Raw genomic sequence first — 18371 nt, forward strand, 5'->3', positions numbered from 1 at the left:
GGGTTTAGTCCACTTTTGTATCCTTCCCTTCAAGGCTCAGGGGTCCAAGATTATCTTCTGTGTCTGTGTTAATTGGTTTCCCTTTTCTTTGTTGAAGAGCGTCTGTGCAGTCCTTGTGCCTAGTCCGCCATCTTGCCAGAACTCGGACTTTTAGCCTTCTAAACTGTCAGAGAGTAAATCCTTGTTTGTTAAAACCATCCACCTGTGGTTTTTCTGTTAGAGTGGCACTAGAGAACCAAAACATCAAGCCTCCAGGGTCAAGTGAGTTGGCCAAGGTCATTAGCTGGTGGTTTATGTAGCCAGGACTTGACAGCAAGTTTAGTTTTCTTCATACTTGTAGTAGCTGCCATTTCTATTAAAATTGAATTTATTGAGACAGGATGCAAATAAAATATTCTTTAAAAATCCATCAAAAACATCAGGGAGCAGTGTGCTTTCAAAGTTCATTTATATGCATTTTTACTTTTCTTAACTTCTCATTTGGAAAAATTTTCAAAAATACAAAAGTTGAGAAAATAACATAATGAATACCTATATACTCTTCACTTAGATTCAACAATTTTTAATATTTTGTTGTATTTGTGCTTGTTCTCTCTCCAAACACACACACACGCACACACACACTTTTTTAAAAGAATCATTTTAAACGAATTGCACACATGCTTATACTTTAGTCCTAAGTACCTCAGCAGCATCTCCTAAGAACAGGGACATTCTTCTAAAGACCACAATACTATTATCATACCTAGGCAAAATTAAAACAAAACACCAAACCCACTGTCATCAAGTTGATTCCAACTCATAGTGACCCTTTAGGACAAAGTAGAACTGCCTCATGGGGTTTCCAGAATGTAAATCTTTAAGGAAGCAGATTGCCACATCTTTCTCTGGTAGAACAGCAGGTAGGTTTGAACTGCTGAACTTTTCGATGGCAGCCAAATTCTTTAAACACTATGCCCTAGAGCTCCTCAAGTAAAGTTAAGAGAAGTAAAAATAATTTCATAACATCATGTAATAGAATTCCATATTTAAATATCCCCAATTTTCCAAAAAAATGTGTTTTATAACTATAGAATTTATACACTATCCAAATAACTTCATACATTGTATTATGTGCTTATTATATCTTTGTACTCTTAATCTAGAATAGTTCTCCCATCTTTCTTCCTTTTTTTTCCACATAAAATTAATTGCCTTTTATTGAAGAGTTGAGGCCTGTATCTGTGGATTCCCCCATGTTCTATATTTGCAGTGGCATCACTAGGAGAAGTGCAGAGTACAGACTGTGCTGGGTGACACTGTCAGAGGGGTGACACCAAAATGACAGTCTATAAACTTTTTGTGCAGTGTTTCTATAGAAATTTATTACTGCTTATAAAAATATCTCTGTAGTTATAAGAACAAAAATATTCTTTGTAAGTTTAGCTTACATGTATCAATATTCCTACAAGGCCAAAAATCAATGTTAATTTACTTTCTGAACCTTCTAGTGCACTCCAGTCAGAGCCGTCATTATTATCCAAATATAATGACACTTTGAATCACATGGTTTAGTCTGCACACATTACTTGTGTCATTGATTTTGCTGCTCCTGGTGTTTCAAAAGTCAATGATTTTGTCAAATTTCTGGTGTTTTCGCAACAATATTGGGATAATTAGTATTTGTTAACCTTTATCAGTAACTTTTTTGAGAATGAAGTAGTAATTAAAGGAAAAGAAGGAGAAAAAATGAAAATACTCAGTTACTAATAATGTTGTAACTAATAATGTAATTCAATGTAGAGACATTTTATAAAAACAATTTTGTTGTTAATATTCATATAATCTAATACTAACCCCCCAAAATCAAACCATACTCACTGCTGTTGAATTGGATTCGACTCATAGTGACCCCTCTTTGGGTTTCTGAGGTGGTATCACTATGGAAGTGAATTGCCCAATCTTCCTCCCAAGGAGTGGCTGGTGAGTTTGAACTGTCAGTCTTCTGGTTAGTAGTCAAATACCTTAGGCACTATGCCACCAGAGCTCCCAATCTAATACTACATATAAGCAATTCACAACTACATTCATCACATATTATTCTATGATTAAAATTGATAATAAATATTATTAAGAATTCTATAATGTCTGGGAAGAGGTCCATGGGGGTGGAGGTGACACAATGAGTTACCACACTGGGTGACACCAACCCTAGTGACCTCACTATATAATTGTCTGATAACTTTTTCATGATGCTGTTTAACTTGCTCCTCCATACCATGTATTTCCTGTAAGAAGTATAAGTATAAGTATGTGGAAGAGGAGTGACTGGATAGGGCTTGTGCTTTAATAGGCTAACTTTGGCTACTGAGTTGAGATCCTGACAAGCTCAAGGGTAGAAGCAGGGAGAGAAGTTAGGTTGCTATTACAGTAGTCTAGGTGAGAGATGATGAATCAGGATGATAGTAGTGAGAAGTAGCCACATTCTGAGTACTTTCTGAAGGCAACTCCAGTAGGAATTGTTAGCAGTTTGATGTGAATAGTGAGAGAAAGAGTCATTAAGAATGAATCTCAGCTTTTTGCCCTCAAAGACTAAAAGGACAGCATTATTGTAATTGAGACAGAGAAAAGTGGATGGGGATTTGGAGATAGTAGACATGGAAATAGGGAGCTCTGGTAGCATAGTGCCTAAGGCACTTGACTGCTAACCAGAAAGCTGGCGGTTCAAACCCACCAGCCACTCCTTGGAAGGAAGTTAATCTACTTCCGTAGTGATACTGCCTTGGAAACCCAAGGGGGGGTCGCTATGAGTTGGGTCCAACTCAACGGCACGTAACAACAACAACAACAAGACAGTACATAAGGAGTCCTGTTGGTGCAATGATTAAGCACTTGGCTGCTAATTGAACAGTGGTAGTTCAAATCCACCCAGTGGTTCCATGGGAGAAAGAGCTGGTAATCTGTTTCCATAAAGATTACAACTTGGAAAACTTTATGCAGCAGTTTTATTTTGTCACATGGACTTGGTATGAGTCAAAAATCTACTCAACGGCACCTAACAACAACAACAGGCATCAAACTGAGGCCAAGTAAGCAGCTGGATTTATGAATCTGAAGTTTAGGAAAGACGCTTGGACAGGAGCAGTAAACTTATAAATTGAAAGTAGGCATTTATTTGACTGCTAACCAGAAGGCTGGAGGTTCAAATCCACCAGCCACTCCTCAGAAGGAAGACTGGGCAATCTACTTCTGTAGAGATACTGCCTCAGAAACCCAAGGTGGGGTTGCTGTGAGTCAGAACCAACTCAACAGCAGTGAGACTTTTTTTTTTTTTTTTTCAGTAGCACTTATAGCTGTGTCATGAGATAACAAAGAGGAAGAGGTTAAGTGATGGCATAGGCAAGAAGAAGTCCCTAGTTAAAAGTTGAAAGTTTAGGAAGGTAAGGGAGTCTCAACAAAGGAGACTGAAGAGTGGCCAGTGAAGTTGGCAGCACACAGGAGAACACAACAACATGACAGCCAGTGGAGGAGCTTCAAGGAAGTAGCAAAGAATTACAGCATGATAGTGCTTCATTGTATCACAAACCCCCCAAAAAACCAAACCTGCTGCCATCGAGTTGATTCTGACCCATAGAGAAACCTGTTGGGTTTCTAAGGCATAAATCTTTACAGAAGTAGATTGCCTCATCTTCTTCCCACAAGCATCTGGTTTTGAACCTCTTACCCACTTTGCCAGTATAACTCCTTCATTGTGTCACAAGTGGAGTTAGAATTCTAACATTGATCCTTATAGTCAATTTTGACATACACAGCTACAAACAAAATACACATCATGAAATGTCTAAAAGCATGTCTTAGAAAAAAGTTATAGGTAACAATTCTTAAGTAGAGATGAATTGTGGAGTCTCTGTCCTTATCATTTCTCAGAATATATGTATATGCAAATCTTCATGGTATATGGGCAAAAAACAGCATACATATCTTTATCCTCTTTAACCAAAGACCAAATTCACTGTTGTCAAGTCAGATCTGACTCATAGTGACCCCTCCTTGGGTTTCTGAGGTGGTATCACTACAGAAGTAGATTACCCTATTTTCCTTCCGAGGAATGGCTGGTGGGTTTGAACCACCAGCCTTCTGGTTAGCAGTCAAATGCCTTATGCACTATGCCACCAAAGCTCCTTTGTCCTCTTTAGAAGGTCATTATCAATGTCCCCATTCAGAGAATCAATAGTATCTATATTTCCCTCCACAAATTAGTAGGAGCTAATTAGCCCTGGCTACATATAGCTCGGCCCTGCTGGAGTAGCAGTCCAGTCAGCACACAGCCTACAGAGACACCTGGATTCAGGTACTGCTGCTCTAGGAAATGCTTCCTCACATTTTAAAAATGTATCTATCAATGTAGAAACAAGTGGTTGCTTGAGTCATGTCTCCACCTAATAGGCAAAGAAGCAGGACTAGGTAACCCATTTAGTTAGACATAAAGAGGTCAGAGAACTCAACAGCTGTTCCATGGAAGAAAGATGAGGCAGTCTACTTCTATAAATATTTACAGCCTCATTGTTCCACATCCTACTTTGGTGAGTAGCGACTGGGATCTTAAAAGCTTGCAAGTGGCCATCTAGATGCAACGATGGGTCTCTCCTCATTCAGGGCGAAGAAGAAAGAAGAAAACCCAAAAGGCCTGGAAACAGTTAGTCCAAGGGACTGATACACCATGTGATCCTCAGCCTATATGACCATGAGATCTGAACTAGAACTACCACTGTCAACCTCTCAGAGGGGGATCCATATAGGAGATCCTGGATAGAGAGGGAGAACAATGTGGAACAAAACTCAAAACCATAAAAAAAAAAAAAAAAAAAAAAACCAAGTTTACTGGTCTGATAGACCCTGGGGAGACCCCTGAGACTATGGCCCCTAGCTACCTTTCAAGTCTGGAACTGAACTCACTCCTGTGGCTTCCAGCCAAATAATAGACAGGCATATGGGCTGAACATTTATATCAGGTAGATATACTCCTTGGAGAAATCAATCATGGGAGAACAGAAGGGCAGTGTATGCACAGAGAGACAGCTTGGGAGGTGGGAGTGCATGGGAGGGAAGACACAGGGAAGAGGTAACTATGGGGAGGAAGTGGGAAGAGAGATACTACATTGTGGGGAATTGCAGTCAATGTCATGAGAAAAAATGTGCATGAACTGCTGTATGGAAAATGAATTTGCTCTGTAAACTTTCACCCCAATTAGAATAATTTTTTTTTTTAATTTAAATTTTACCACCTTGGAAATCCAATGGGGTGTCAATGTGAGTTGGAATTGACTCAATGGCAGTGATTTCAGTTTTTTGGTTTTGGTTAGTTAAACATGGCATCCAGGGGTGGATCACACAATAAGCAAGGCAGACACGTGCTTAGTAAAATTGTTCACTACAGATTAATAAGTAAGGGCAAGTGAGCAAGTGCTTATCTTTCTTACTCAGTACTCCTGTCAGGGATTGTAAATTTAAAAAGAAGCTTTATTCTGTAGGAAGGTGCTGTGGGGCTGAGGAGGAGACAGATGCCAGCCACACCTAGAAGGAAAATCTCTGATGTGGTAAAAAAAAAAAAAAAAAAAAGTAAAATTGTTCACTAAAATTTAGCAAGTAAGCACAAGTAAGTCCATGCTTACCTCGCTTATTGGATAATCTTATACTGATGGAGTCCCTGGATGGTGCAAACGTCAACACACCTGGCTGCTAACCAAAAGGTTGGGTTTGAGTCTCCTCAGAGGTGCTTCAGAAGAAAGTGCTGGCCAACAATCTCTGTAAAATCAGCCACTGCAAACCCTACAGAGCATGGTTTGGCTCTGACACACATGGGGTTGCCATGAGTTGAGAGCAACTGAATGGCAACTGAACTGGTTTAGTTAAACATAAAATCTCTAGTTATAGGCATGCTGCTCTGGTGTAAGTTTTATGATGATCATCAAGTCTCACTTAAGAGGCACCGATTGCCAGCCAGGGAGAGCTCTGTGCTTGTAAGCCCTGGACTCAGGTTGGTCTCTTTCTGAGGATGCTGCAGAAACAAACCATAGAGAAGTTATTCTCTTATGAAAGTGTTGCTCTACTTGCTGCAAAATCTTTGTGACCTCACTCTCTGTGTCATCGGCACATGCCCCTTCTGGACGCTTTCCTCTCTTACCTTCCTGTGGTTCCTGTTCCTTGCTATATTGTCCTTTTCTGCTACTGCTGCAGCTGCTGGTAACTGATTTCCCTGCCAAGAGCTCTCTTCCAGGCTGCTGCAGCAGCTTTTTTTCATTGGGCTGATCCCCTCTGGGCTGCCAACATTCACACTAACAGTTGCATCTGTCTCTGTAATTCTGTAGTTCTTGGGATTATTTCTCTCTGAATTTCTTCATGGTGGCAGGAGTTCTTTATTTCCCTCAGGAACTACTGTTTTAAAAGGTAGATCCTGGTACACTGCTTGCTAGAAGATCAGCAACCAAGGTAACAGACAAAAATCTCATGTGTAGGATACTAAGGTGTTCCCAGACACATCACCACTTCATAACACCCTTCCCCCACTGTGGGGAAACTCAGAAGCTGGCACCAAGCACCTTTTGATTCTAACCCGCGTATAGCCCACTTAGTGTAAACCAGAAAAGCTTGCTTTGGGCAAAGGCTAAGAGTGCGTTCACAAGCAGTTGTTGAAATATGGAAGAATTTAGGCAGGATAACCAATGATAAGCCACATTGGAAAATTGGTTCACCTGGCACTAGGAGCTCAGGAATCACAGGCAGTCATTGCCTTCCCAGATAATGGTCCACCTCTGTTTCTCCAGCAACTTTCTCTGATGGCCTTTTCTATCCCTTTAAAACTAACAAATAACTGGATAATCAATATGAATTCATACTAAAGTGATAATGACTCATGGTTTCAGCTTAGAAAAAACAACATTTTATTTAAGTAATTATTTTCTAGAACAGTGGCATCACTAGGGGGTGCAGGGGCTGTGTAGACCAACCCCCTTGACACTGTCAGAGGGGGTGACACCAAGATGATCCCAGGGTCTGTGGCAGTAGCAGCATTAGCAGGTGGGCTGGTGCCTCAGGAGGCAGGAGCTGCCAAGGTAGTGATGTCACTGGGGTTGGTGTCACCCATCATCCAGTGCAGTACCTTGTCATACTCCCTCCCTTCCCAGTCACCCACCACTGGGAGAAGGGTTTCTGCCTTGGTGAATGGGAGAGAGGAGGAGCTGTGGGGAACAGTGTGGTGGGGTGAGTGGAGATTGTGGTCCAGAGGGGAAGACCACCTAGCCAGTCTGTTCATGGTGTGTGTGTGTGTGTATGTGTGTGTGTGTGTGTGTGTGAGAGAGAGAGAGAGAGAGGGAGGGAGACAGAAACAGAGAGACATGAGTTACTGTACTGGGATTCCACTGTTCTAGAGGCCCACTGTCCCAAATCAAAGTAATCATCAGTTAGGACCTTTATAGAGACAGCTTTCTATGTCCACTTGGCTAAGTCCATGTGGATTACTACTTTTTATCTTTGTGATTAATATCAAGTTCTTTCACTGTATATTAATTGTTAATTTAATTCAAACCAAAAAACAAAAACCAAACTCACTGCCATTGAGTTGGTTCCAACTCATAGTGACACCTCCTTGGATTTCCAAGGCAGTATCTCTACAGAAGTAGATTGCCTAGTCTTCCTTCCAAGGAGTGACTGGTGAGTTTGAACTACCAGCCTTCTGTTTAGCAGTCATATACCTTAGGCAATATCCCACCTGAGAGTATGTTAATTTGGAAATATATGTATTAAGCAAGAAATTGTTCTTAAATACCTATTATATGCCCAGCATTTTTATTCTTTCTGATTTGTACTTTAAAATCTTCTATTTGCCCATGTTTCAATCTGATACATGGAACAGTGAGAGTTTTCAGTCATTCCACTTACACTGGAGCTCCCAGATGATCTAGTCCAGTGCACCCCTTAGACCTTGTCTCTTGTCACTCCCTCATTTGCCCACTAGGCTCCAAAACTGTCTTATTTTGATTTCTGTAACATGCCAAGCTTGTTCCTGCTTTAGGAACAAGAGAAAAAAATGGATGGTCTAAGTGTGGCTTGTAATTTGAATATGTTATAAGTTAGGGACTACTTGTATGTTAATTAATGTATGAAAGTATGTATTTATTTTCTCTCTTCCTTAGAATATAAATTCCATGAAAGCAAGGACCTTATTTGTCACTTTCATTGCCTACCTCTAACACTTAAGATAATGCCTGCCACAGGGACTTTCAATAAATATTTGAAGGATGTGAATGAATCAACAAATGAATGAAAGGAATGGCTACTAAACTCTTCTTTGCCATGGAAAATGGCCTTAGTGAAATCAACTGCATCCTTCATTCACCAGCCATATTGATTGTTTAGAATTGTCTAAAAGACTTAGGAGGAGGTAAAACCTTACAATTGAGCCTCATTTAGCCCTAAAGTCCATGCAGATTGTTCTTCTGTTGTTATCTGCAGCCCCCGGGCCTCCTGAGCCCCATGGATATTTGAAGGTGGACTAACTCTCTATAATGAGACCACCAACACCCATTAATCACTGTTGCTATCCTGAGCTCCTTATACTAGAAAAAAGTGGTGGGAATCCAATGTTGCTTTAACCAAATTATTCTACATCCACAGGCTGAACCTTCACAATAATGCAGTCCCACTATATAATGCTGAATAAATGCATTCATCTATCATTTTATATTATCCATATATCTATCCCTCTCAAAGCAAAATCTACTTAAACTAAACTCATAACATTCTGATTAAAGATGATAATCCTTTTGCACTGTGAACTTGTGATAAGTATGTTCAATTTGTATCCAGTTATTAAAGACAGTGCTGCCTTTTGACATGCACTTGTTTGCATGGAAATATATGAAACCTAATACTTATTCCAGACGAGGCTCTGCAGAAATCTGTTCTATGTCTTTAATTGTTTATAGCCCTAACAGTGGCTTTTCTTTAAAGTAAAGGAAGAATTCATTTACTGTTATTTCTATCCTGTTATTTCTTCTGACAGATACTGGTAACTTTGAGCATCTATTCAGTCTTCATAATATTACTTTATTACAGTTCAATGAAAGGGAGCAGAGTCTTGACTTTCATTTCATTTTTATATTCTTCTGTTGGCCTCAACAATGAAAGATATTGGGTTCTGGGAACTGCAGAGTGATCATTGATAAAGTAAAAATAAATATATCACAATAAGATTAAAGAGGCTATTTAGTCTGAAGCTGAAGCATTTCTTGATCCCAAAATGGAGAAAAAAAAAAAATCAGACTTTTGAAAAATCATTACACAGAAGTGTGAGGCAACAAACTGCTTCTCTCTTTGTCATCATGAGACAAAAAAAAAAAAATACAAAACTAAGTCTCAGAGACGTTAAGTAATTTTCCCAAATTCTTACAGCTGATAAATAGCTGAGCTGGAATTAGAACCCATCTCTGTCTGATTCAAAGCTGCTTTGAACTAGACTATGATGCTTCTTCCCACCAGCCTCACACAAATACACAAGGTTCACTGTCTCTTGATAGAAGAATCAAAATGCTGCAACATTAAAATGTTGATGAAGATTTTTCTACTTTAAAAGTTGTGAATAGGCACGTAGTAGGAATTTATTATGTATTTGTTGATATGAGTCTCAAATTTTTACCAAGACCTTTGGAAACTTACTTTATGGTCTTTTTTTCTTTCTGATTCACTTTGGCTTTGAAGGGAATATAACATTTATTTACAGTGCTGTAATCTGTTTTGCATGTCAGAAGGGGAATAAATGTTATTTATAAAAGAAAAAATTACGAGCAGATAGTTGTGTTACTTCAGCAAGTAAACCCTAGGAGATGAACATATACCAACAGTTAGAGTTGGAATCAAAGAAAACTTTGATACTTAGTCAGCAATATGCATAGCCTTTCTCAGAGAATGAAATGAGGTCTAGAGGGACCTGCCCAAGGAAACAAGCTAGACTGAAATAGAGATGGACTAGATCTGAGATCTCCTGTTTCCTGTGAAAAGAGATTCCAGCTCTGACTTCATTAGATTCTCAAAGGGACCATTAAAAGATGGCTCGAGTTCCTGGTGCAACTCAAGGGGTGTAGAGCTCTTAGTTCAGGCTTCTGTGTTCTCATCATATCCCAGGCTGAGGTCGGTTAGCTGGCAGCCTTCTTAGTGACAACGAAGTTGCTAAGCATCCCTCCACAGGAGCTACCCTTTCTGCCCACTGAGGATTATGGTAGCAAAGCTGTCAGGCTTAATATCAACAAATTGTTTTGGGTAATTAGTCACTTTTAATTGCTCATGAAAATAGTCATTTTTGGTGACAAGATTATTATATGCTGCTTGTTAATGGGTTCCCCAGGGTCAAGAAAACACCACTGAGATTGCTAGGACCTGTTCCTTTTCATCTTTGGCATCACCCTTGAAATCGCCAGCAAAGGCATTGAGGAAAATAGGCTTTCAAGTGGTGCAAAGTACAGAGCAATGGTTTTCTTTTAGCTTTCTGCCAAGTGAAGGATTACAGTAGGACTTTCAACCTTTCCCTTCTATAATGCCAGCCAGGCTTCATAGACTTGTTGATCATTAACTTGAAAAGCTGGGGGAAGTTTCTGGTTCTCCCATTTGCTTGTTTACCTATCCAGCCAAGTTGCTTTACAATCAAGTGAATTTTGAATAAGTAGGGTCCTAGCACAAGTTGAATATTCTTGTTGCTTTTCACTTGACTGAACAAAGGGGTCATTTGGGCAGTTAGGTTGAGGCAGGTTTGCCTAATGGTTCACCATGTGCTGGCTCAGGGGAGGAATGGGTGAAGGTGGAGAACTCAGCTCAGCAGTGTAGGCAGCTGGAAAGTGATTGGCTCTCTATTAGCTATGCCACACCTTGCCATTTATTTGACCTATCTGAGCCATCATTTCATCATTTGTCAAAAGAGGTTAAAAAATAATATCTAGTTTATGTCTTAGTTGTAAGGATTAAATGATAGAAATGAGTGACATATAGCAAAAACTAAAACAAACCCCACAAAGATAGTATCTATTATAATTACAGGACACATCATCTCCCAAAATTCAGATTTCCTAAAGTCTGAAGTAATATAGAGGTTAAAAAAAAAAAAGTTAGACTCATATCCAACTTCACCTCCATGCCCTCAAAACTTGTTAATGTAGACAAATTTAATCCCATATGCACTGAATTCTTTTTATAAATGCTACACATGAAGATAGAGATTATTACACTACTATCAATTTAACATTTCTCTAGCTGAAGGAAATTAAGAAAAAAATTCAAGCTTTGAGTTGCAATATTGAACGATTCTATGGGCAAAATATTGAAGGATACAGGAAGAATCAAAAGAAGATGGAAGGAATACAGTTGCTGTATCAAAAAGGATTGGTTGATGTCCAACTGTTTCAGGATGTAGCATATGCTCAATAACCAATGGTATTGAAGGAAGAAGTCTCAGCTGCACTGAAGGAATTGGTGAAAAACAAGGTACCAGGAATTGACAGAATAGCTATTGAGATGTTTTAACGAATGGATGCAGCACTGCAAGGGCTTACTCGTTTATGCCAAGAAATTTGAAAGACAGCTACCTGGCCAACTGACTGGAAGAGACGGACATTTGTGCCCATGCCAAAGAAAGGTGATCCAATAGAATGTGAAAATTATTGAACAATATCATTAATATCACACACCAGTAAAATTAAAAAACGATCGTAACAGTATATTGACAAGGAACTTCCAGAAATGTAAGCTGGATTCAGAAGAGGATGTGGAATGAGGGATATCATTGCTGATGTCATATGGATCTTGTCTGAAAGCAAAGAACCAGAAAGCTGTCTATCTGTGTTTTATTGACTATACAAAGGCATTCAACTGTGGCTTATAACAAATTGTGGATAATATTGAGAAGAGTGGGAATTCCAGAATTGTGCTAATGAGGAACCTGTATATAGACCAGGAGACTGTTATTCAAACAGAATGAGGGGATACTGCATGGTTTAAAATCAGGAATGGTGTGTGTCAGGGTTGTATCCTTCCGCTATACTTATTCAGTCTGGATGCTGAGCAAATAATCTGAGAAGCTGAACTATATGAACAAGAAAAAGGCATCAGGATTGGAGGAAGGCTCATTAACAACCTGCGATATGCAGATGACACAACCTTGCATGCTGAAAGTGAAGATGGCTTTAAGTGCTTACTGATGAAGATCAAAGATTACAGTCTTTAGTATGGATTAACATAAAACAAAAATCCTTACACCTCGACCAATAAGCAACATCATGATAAATGGAAAAAAGATTGAGTTGTGAAGGATTTCATTTTACTTGGGTCCACATTCAACACCTATGGAAGCAGCAGTGAGAAAATCAGATGCATTGCACCGGGAAAATATACTGCAAAAGACTTCTTTTAGTGTTAAGAAGCAAATATGCCACTTTGAAGACTAAGGTGTGCCTGACCCAAGCCATGGTACTTTTGATTGCCTCATGCGCATGTGAAAGCTGGACAATTAATAAAGAAGACTGAAGAAGAGTTGATGCCTTTGAATTGGGGTGTTGGCAAAAAAGAATATGAAAAATCCCATGGACTGCCAGAAGAAGGAGCAAATCTATCCTGGAAGAGTGCAGCCAGAATGCTCCGTGGAATTGCCAGACTTTGTCTTACTTACTTTGGTCATGTTGTTGGAAGAGAGCATTCCCTGGAGAAGAATATCACACTTGGTAAAGTAGAGGGTTAGTGAAGAAGGGGAAGGCCCTCAACAAGATGGATTGACACAGCGGCTGCAAGTTTGGGCTCAAGCACAGCAAGGATTGTGAAGATGGCATAGGGCTAGGCAGTGTTTTGTTCTTTTGTACATAGGGTTGCTATGAGTCAGAGCCAACTTGAATGCCCCTGAAAACAACATCGATTCAAAGTGGTTAACATTGATTTCAATGTATGCAACCACGCAACTTGAAATCACAGATTTGATGTGAAGTTGACACTCAAGAATTTACATGGAGTCCATTTCTTCTCCGTGGCCCTTCCTGACGGAACAAAACCAAAGACACTGTCCTCATGGCACCTTTTCAAAGCAATAAGAGTTTCAGTACTTTAAAAAAATGTATTTTTGTTCTTTTTTTAAAGAGTAAAATTTTCCTAGCTTGTATCTATAATAAAATTTTATTCTCATTTTTTTTAGAAATTAAATGCTAATTAAGTTTGCTCTTACATGGAGTTGATCCTTGTGTTTAAATACTTCATTTCATATTTTTCTTCTGGAATTTCTTGAGGGTCAGTTCACCTTTATTGGTATTTCTTGAGGGCAAACCTCCATATCTCTTCTATTTCTACTTTCCTCTTCAAACACGGAGGTTCTCTGCAGGGAATGCAGCAGGTAAATTCAAACATTGCTCCAAGGAGTAAAAATGTCATCTCAGAAATAATGGCAAGATCTTCAGTTATATCCTCAAGTACAAATAGTCTTCTCTAAGAACTGGAAATATGATAGAAACGAGAGATTTGGGCATCTTGGCTGCCAAATATCTCTCCTTGTTCTTATCTTAGACATGCTGTTTTCCTAAGCTTTAATTTAACCAATTGTCAGGGAAAAGAAAGGAGGGAGGGTAATAATAATACCCACCACCCTTCTGTCAGTTTGTTGTGCTGTGGTAGCTTGCATGTTGCTATAATGCAGGAAATGATAGCACTGGCATTTCAAATACTAGCAGGGTCACTCATGGTGGATAGGTTTCAGCAGAGCTTTAAGAATAAGGCAGAGTAGGAAGAGGCTTAGCAATGTACTCCCAACACTATAGTGCTGGAAGATGAGGCCCCCAGGTTGAAGATAATGCACTCAAACATGCCAACAATCCGGAAGGTGACACAGGACTGGGCAACATTCATTATGTTGTACACAGGATTACTATGAGTTGAAGCTGACGTGGCAGCTACTAATAACAACGATAATAATTTCAATGAACTTTTGCCAGAGGAAGTATTTTTGTGGGCTTCCACAGAAACATGGAAGACTAGATGGTCCAGTAGTTGCATTTGCATTACAAGGGAAAACAAAATAAGGCACATTTGTTGGGGATATTGGTATGTTTGCTCATATGTATATATAGAAAATAAACCTCTACATTTCAGTAATTGTGTTACTTGCTGTTCTACTGGCTGCGGTCTGTGTGACACTTCTTGACAGACTTTAATGTGACCAAATCAACTGGCCCCATGATGTTCTGGTAGAGTACCTGCAACGACCTCAGCTCCTGATTTCCAGCTTCATCAAACAACAGGTTGGGCTCTGTAGGATATCTCAGCCCTCCTCTGCAAGTCTGTAGCTCAAGTTGTAATGTTGAAGTCATGTATTATTTGTAACATTTTCATATAGTTCCCATCCACATTGTTGTTGTTATGTGCCGTTGAGTCGGACCTGACTCATAACGACCCCTCCTTGGGTTTCCAAGGCAGTATCACTACGGAAGTAGATTGCCTCACCTTCCTTCCGAGGAGTGGCTGCGGGGTTTGAACCGCCAGCCTTCTGGTTAGCAGTCAAGTGCCTTAGGCACTATGCTACCAGAGCACATAGTAAAATCATAATGGAGTAATTTTATGAAATTCTTTTTTCTTGAAAAGATGAATTAATTTTAGAGAGTTCAAATTCATGTCATATTACATTCAAATTTCATTTGAGAATGAGTTAACTAAACCAGCTTAATAATTAAATTAAAAAAAAAAAATCCTGAATGATGACATTTGGAGTTTCATATGCAGCATTAAGCTCACATCAAAATAGATCAGCCATTTGTAGATGCAGTTTCCAGTCACTCTCCTTCTGAGACCAATCCAGAAATTCATGTTAGAAGGTTGTCAGGCACATCTAGGTGTTGGACAAGTGACAGAAATTGATCATGCACATTCAAAATACTTACAGAAAAAGTGTCAGCGTAATGTTGATCTATATGGAAAAGTTTTCTTTGGAGAAATGCGACCAGATATCTTTTTTTCCTCTGCACGATTTCAGTGCCTCTCAGAAGATTACAGGCTTATGTATTTGCCTATGTTTGTGATTTTATCACAGAATAGAATCACTTTGGATTACACATTTATTTTCCAAAACAAAAAAATCATCAGTACTACAAAGAAAGATTCTCATGTTTCTTCAGAAATCACAGAAATGTGGTTTAGAGGAGACTCTATTTTTTATTTCATTTGATGAAGAGTTGAATTTAGACTTCACTTCAAGTTGTTAAAGTCTTAAAGTTGTCCTTTAGTGTGACTTTGTGGCAGGTCCTTGCCCTGTTTCTACCTGTATCCCTACCTCGTTTGATGATGTGAGACACATGGCATCACTTAGAGACTATAATATGCTCTCTATGAATTGTTCGAGCCTTGGAGCTTTTTCTGAAACTGGTACATTGGGAAACATGGTTGGGGGAAGGATGGTTTGTGACCTTTAGTAGTATGTAATGTTCGATATATATATATTTATATAATTGTGGCCCAAATAAAGTTTAATTTCAACCATGATGCAGATTATTTGGATCTTGGAACCATTTCCACTTTGCACAGAAATGTAGGCATAGAGTGGGATTCCTGTTGGCATTCAGCAGGTCCTAGGCTGGCTGAGTCTGAAGTGGCTTGCTCCTGCCCAGGGAGGGATCTCCCTTTTAATCCACAACAGTAAACAATCCCCTGAGAAGTGCATCAGGTTGGGAACTTCTTTTGGCAACAGAGATGCTTGGAGTGCAGTTTTCAAGGTGCCGTGATAACTGACAATCAAATACAAAGATCAGCGCTAAAAGGAAGGTGGAATACCCTCCCAGGCATTTTCTGGTGGGGTTTTCATTTTGTTTCATATTTTTAAAGACCTAGTGGAAACCACTTCAGGGTGCCCTTTATATGTCTTCAGTTTGAACTTTTATCTTGTCTGCTTCTGAAAAATCCTCTTTGCTCTTCTTTTTACTAGGAGAAGGGGAGGCTATGAGAGGGAAAAGAATAAAATGCTTACATTTAACCCTCTTCTCAACTTCTGACCATAATTGTGTCTGTTTCCCACTAGTCTTTTCTCTCTTAGTAAATATACTAGCTGCAAAAGCCAGAAACCTGGGAAACCTTGTTTCTCCTTTCTCCTTCATTCCCTCCTCTACTCATTTGGTCCTGTTAATAGACTCTCCTATTTCTCAAAGTTGTACACCTCTTTCCACCCCTCTGTATACATCCTAGTCCAGCCCTCCGTCATCTCTCCTCCAGACACTGCATCAGCCTCATCTCTCATCTTCCTGCCTCTGTTTTTAAAATTTGAATGGTCTCTTTTTCTGCTTCAAGGAATTTACATTAGTCTTAGAATGAAGACTAAAGCCCTTAGCACAGCCCAGGAGTCCCTGCATTCGTCATTGGGACCAGCTTGGGCTTTCTAGACCATTTTACCCCACTTCACCCTCTATGTCTGCCTTCCAGGCACAAGGTCCTTGGGTTCCCAAGTTGCACTCAAGGCTACTGTTTGTAAGAGAGTGTGATGCATGGATGTGCTCAGCCAAGGGGACAAGTGGGGCTAAAATCCATCCTATCCCTGTTCACCTAGTTCTGCACTTCAGCTCTGGGCCACATCCAATCAGTGAGGGGCCATATCCTGACTGACCAGCCATGCTATACAGGATAGTGAGGGTTCTTAATGCTAATGACTCTTTCCATTTCAGGACTTTTTCCTGTCTCTTCTCCCTGAAAGGCCCCCTGGTGGTCTCTTCCTCATGTTTTAAATCTCAACTCTAAGGCCTCTTCCTCAGGAAAGTTATACCTGGTGCTCAAACCAGATTACTTCTAGCCTTCCACAAGTCTCTACTGCCTCAAACTATCAGGGACTATTGTTAGCTGTCGAGTCGATTTCCACTTAGACAACCCCACGTGTACAGAGAAGGGTCTATACTGTGCCTAAACTGTACCTACTTATTTACTCCTGTACCCCAAGCATCAAGAACAGTACATGGCACATACTAGGCATAGTGAATATTGGCTAAGGGAAGAATGAGTCCTCCTTATAGTATTTCCCTTATAAACTCTCACTAAAATGTCCTGAGTCGTCATAAGACTCATTCTTTCCTTATTCAGTTTCTTCTGAGCACAGCTCTGCTTGGCTGTCTCTCCCTCTATAGCTCACTTGTGGTGAGGGAAGTACTCTGAGCTGTCAGTGTACAGTGTGGTGATGTCTGGGCCTTCTCATTTTTTCACACAGTACACTAGAAAGGACACATTCACATGTATACCTCCAAACCTGAATCTAATTTCATGGGTTCACACATCTTCCTAAGTTTGGGTCATGACAGGGTGCTGGTGTCTTCTACTACAGTCACAGTTCCTGTGGCTGGCTATACCCATATAGCTGTCCACTCTAGGTTCTGGAAACTGCTCTCCTCTCCAACTCCCTCAGTCAAGGCTGGTAACAGCTGTTTCCAGCTGCACCATCCCTCATGGCTTTGCCTCAATCCTGCCCACCCCTTTGTAAACAGCTCCTTTAGTAAGTTCTCTCAGTTACCCAGTTTAATTGTGCCATCTGGTTCCTGCAGGGACCAAGTAAAACAACCTCCAAAATACATCTGGGGACCCAAAACCATTTTGAAAAACACTGACTTAAGAAACTGAAATCATTCTATATAAAACTTAGTTAAAATATTTTACTGAAAAACAGAAGTCAGGTTTTTTTTTTTTTTTTTCTTTTTAACTGATAGAATATTTTTAAAAGGTAATAATATATACAAGAATACAGCATTGAAAAATTCTCATAGAACTCTCCAGGGCTTGCAGCTTCAGAAACACAGTGCTAGACTTACCTTCCTAGCTGGCTGTTGGGCATCACATGTAATGTAGAATTGAAAGCCTGAGTAAAAGACAGATAAATGGCCTGTATTGCTTCCCTTCAGCTACATGTCCTGTCATCCTGTCATGGAAGGAAATTAAAATTGCCTGACACATACTGAGTTTCATCAAGCCACACTATTCCTCTACAGGGTCCTGGGTGCCTCCAGACTACTATAGCATAAGAAGATGTTTTTTGAGGATCTGATCTGCAATCTCTATCTCAGGATTTAAGAGCTAAGCAAACTCCTCTTTAATTATTAGGGTGTCCCTTTGTATCTTTTAGAAAATAAAAGTGCTATATGTGTGTATAGACGGCTGGTGGTTCAAACCCACTTGCCAGAGCAGGGCAGAGAGAGTCTTGCCTCCGGACATGGATGAGAAGAGGCTGTCCTCATTGAAGAACTATATCTACAGTTGATCCTGATCCTGAATTGTTGTTATTTGCCATCGAGTCAGCCCCAACTCATAGCGACCCCTCCTTGGGTTTCCGAGGCAGTATCACTACGGAAGTAGGA

The 18371-nt window shown here is 39.8% G+C and overlaps 1 protein-coding gene across 1 annotated transcript in view; it reads left to right on the forward strand.

Moving 5' to 3' along the window:
• UPP2 (uridine phosphorylase 2) overlaps positions 1–14342 on the forward strand; it is a 43813-nt gene extending 29471 nt beyond the window's left edge. The window contains 1 exon segment of the mRNA XM_007941849.1: positions 14149–14342. Coding sequence (XP_007940040.1) covers positions 14149–14342 — 194 coding nt within the window.
• The last annotated feature ends 4029 nt before the right edge of the window (positions 14343–18371 follow it).

Source organism: Orycteropus afer, unplaced genomic scaffold (genome assembly GCF_000298275.1).
Source record: "Orycteropus afer afer isolate SDZICR_OR568_19922 unplaced genomic scaffold, OryAfe1.0 scaffold00084, whole genome shotgun sequence".
NCBI classification, from domain to species: domain Eukaryota; kingdom Metazoa; phylum Chordata; class Mammalia; order Tubulidentata; family Orycteropodidae; genus Orycteropus; species Orycteropus afer.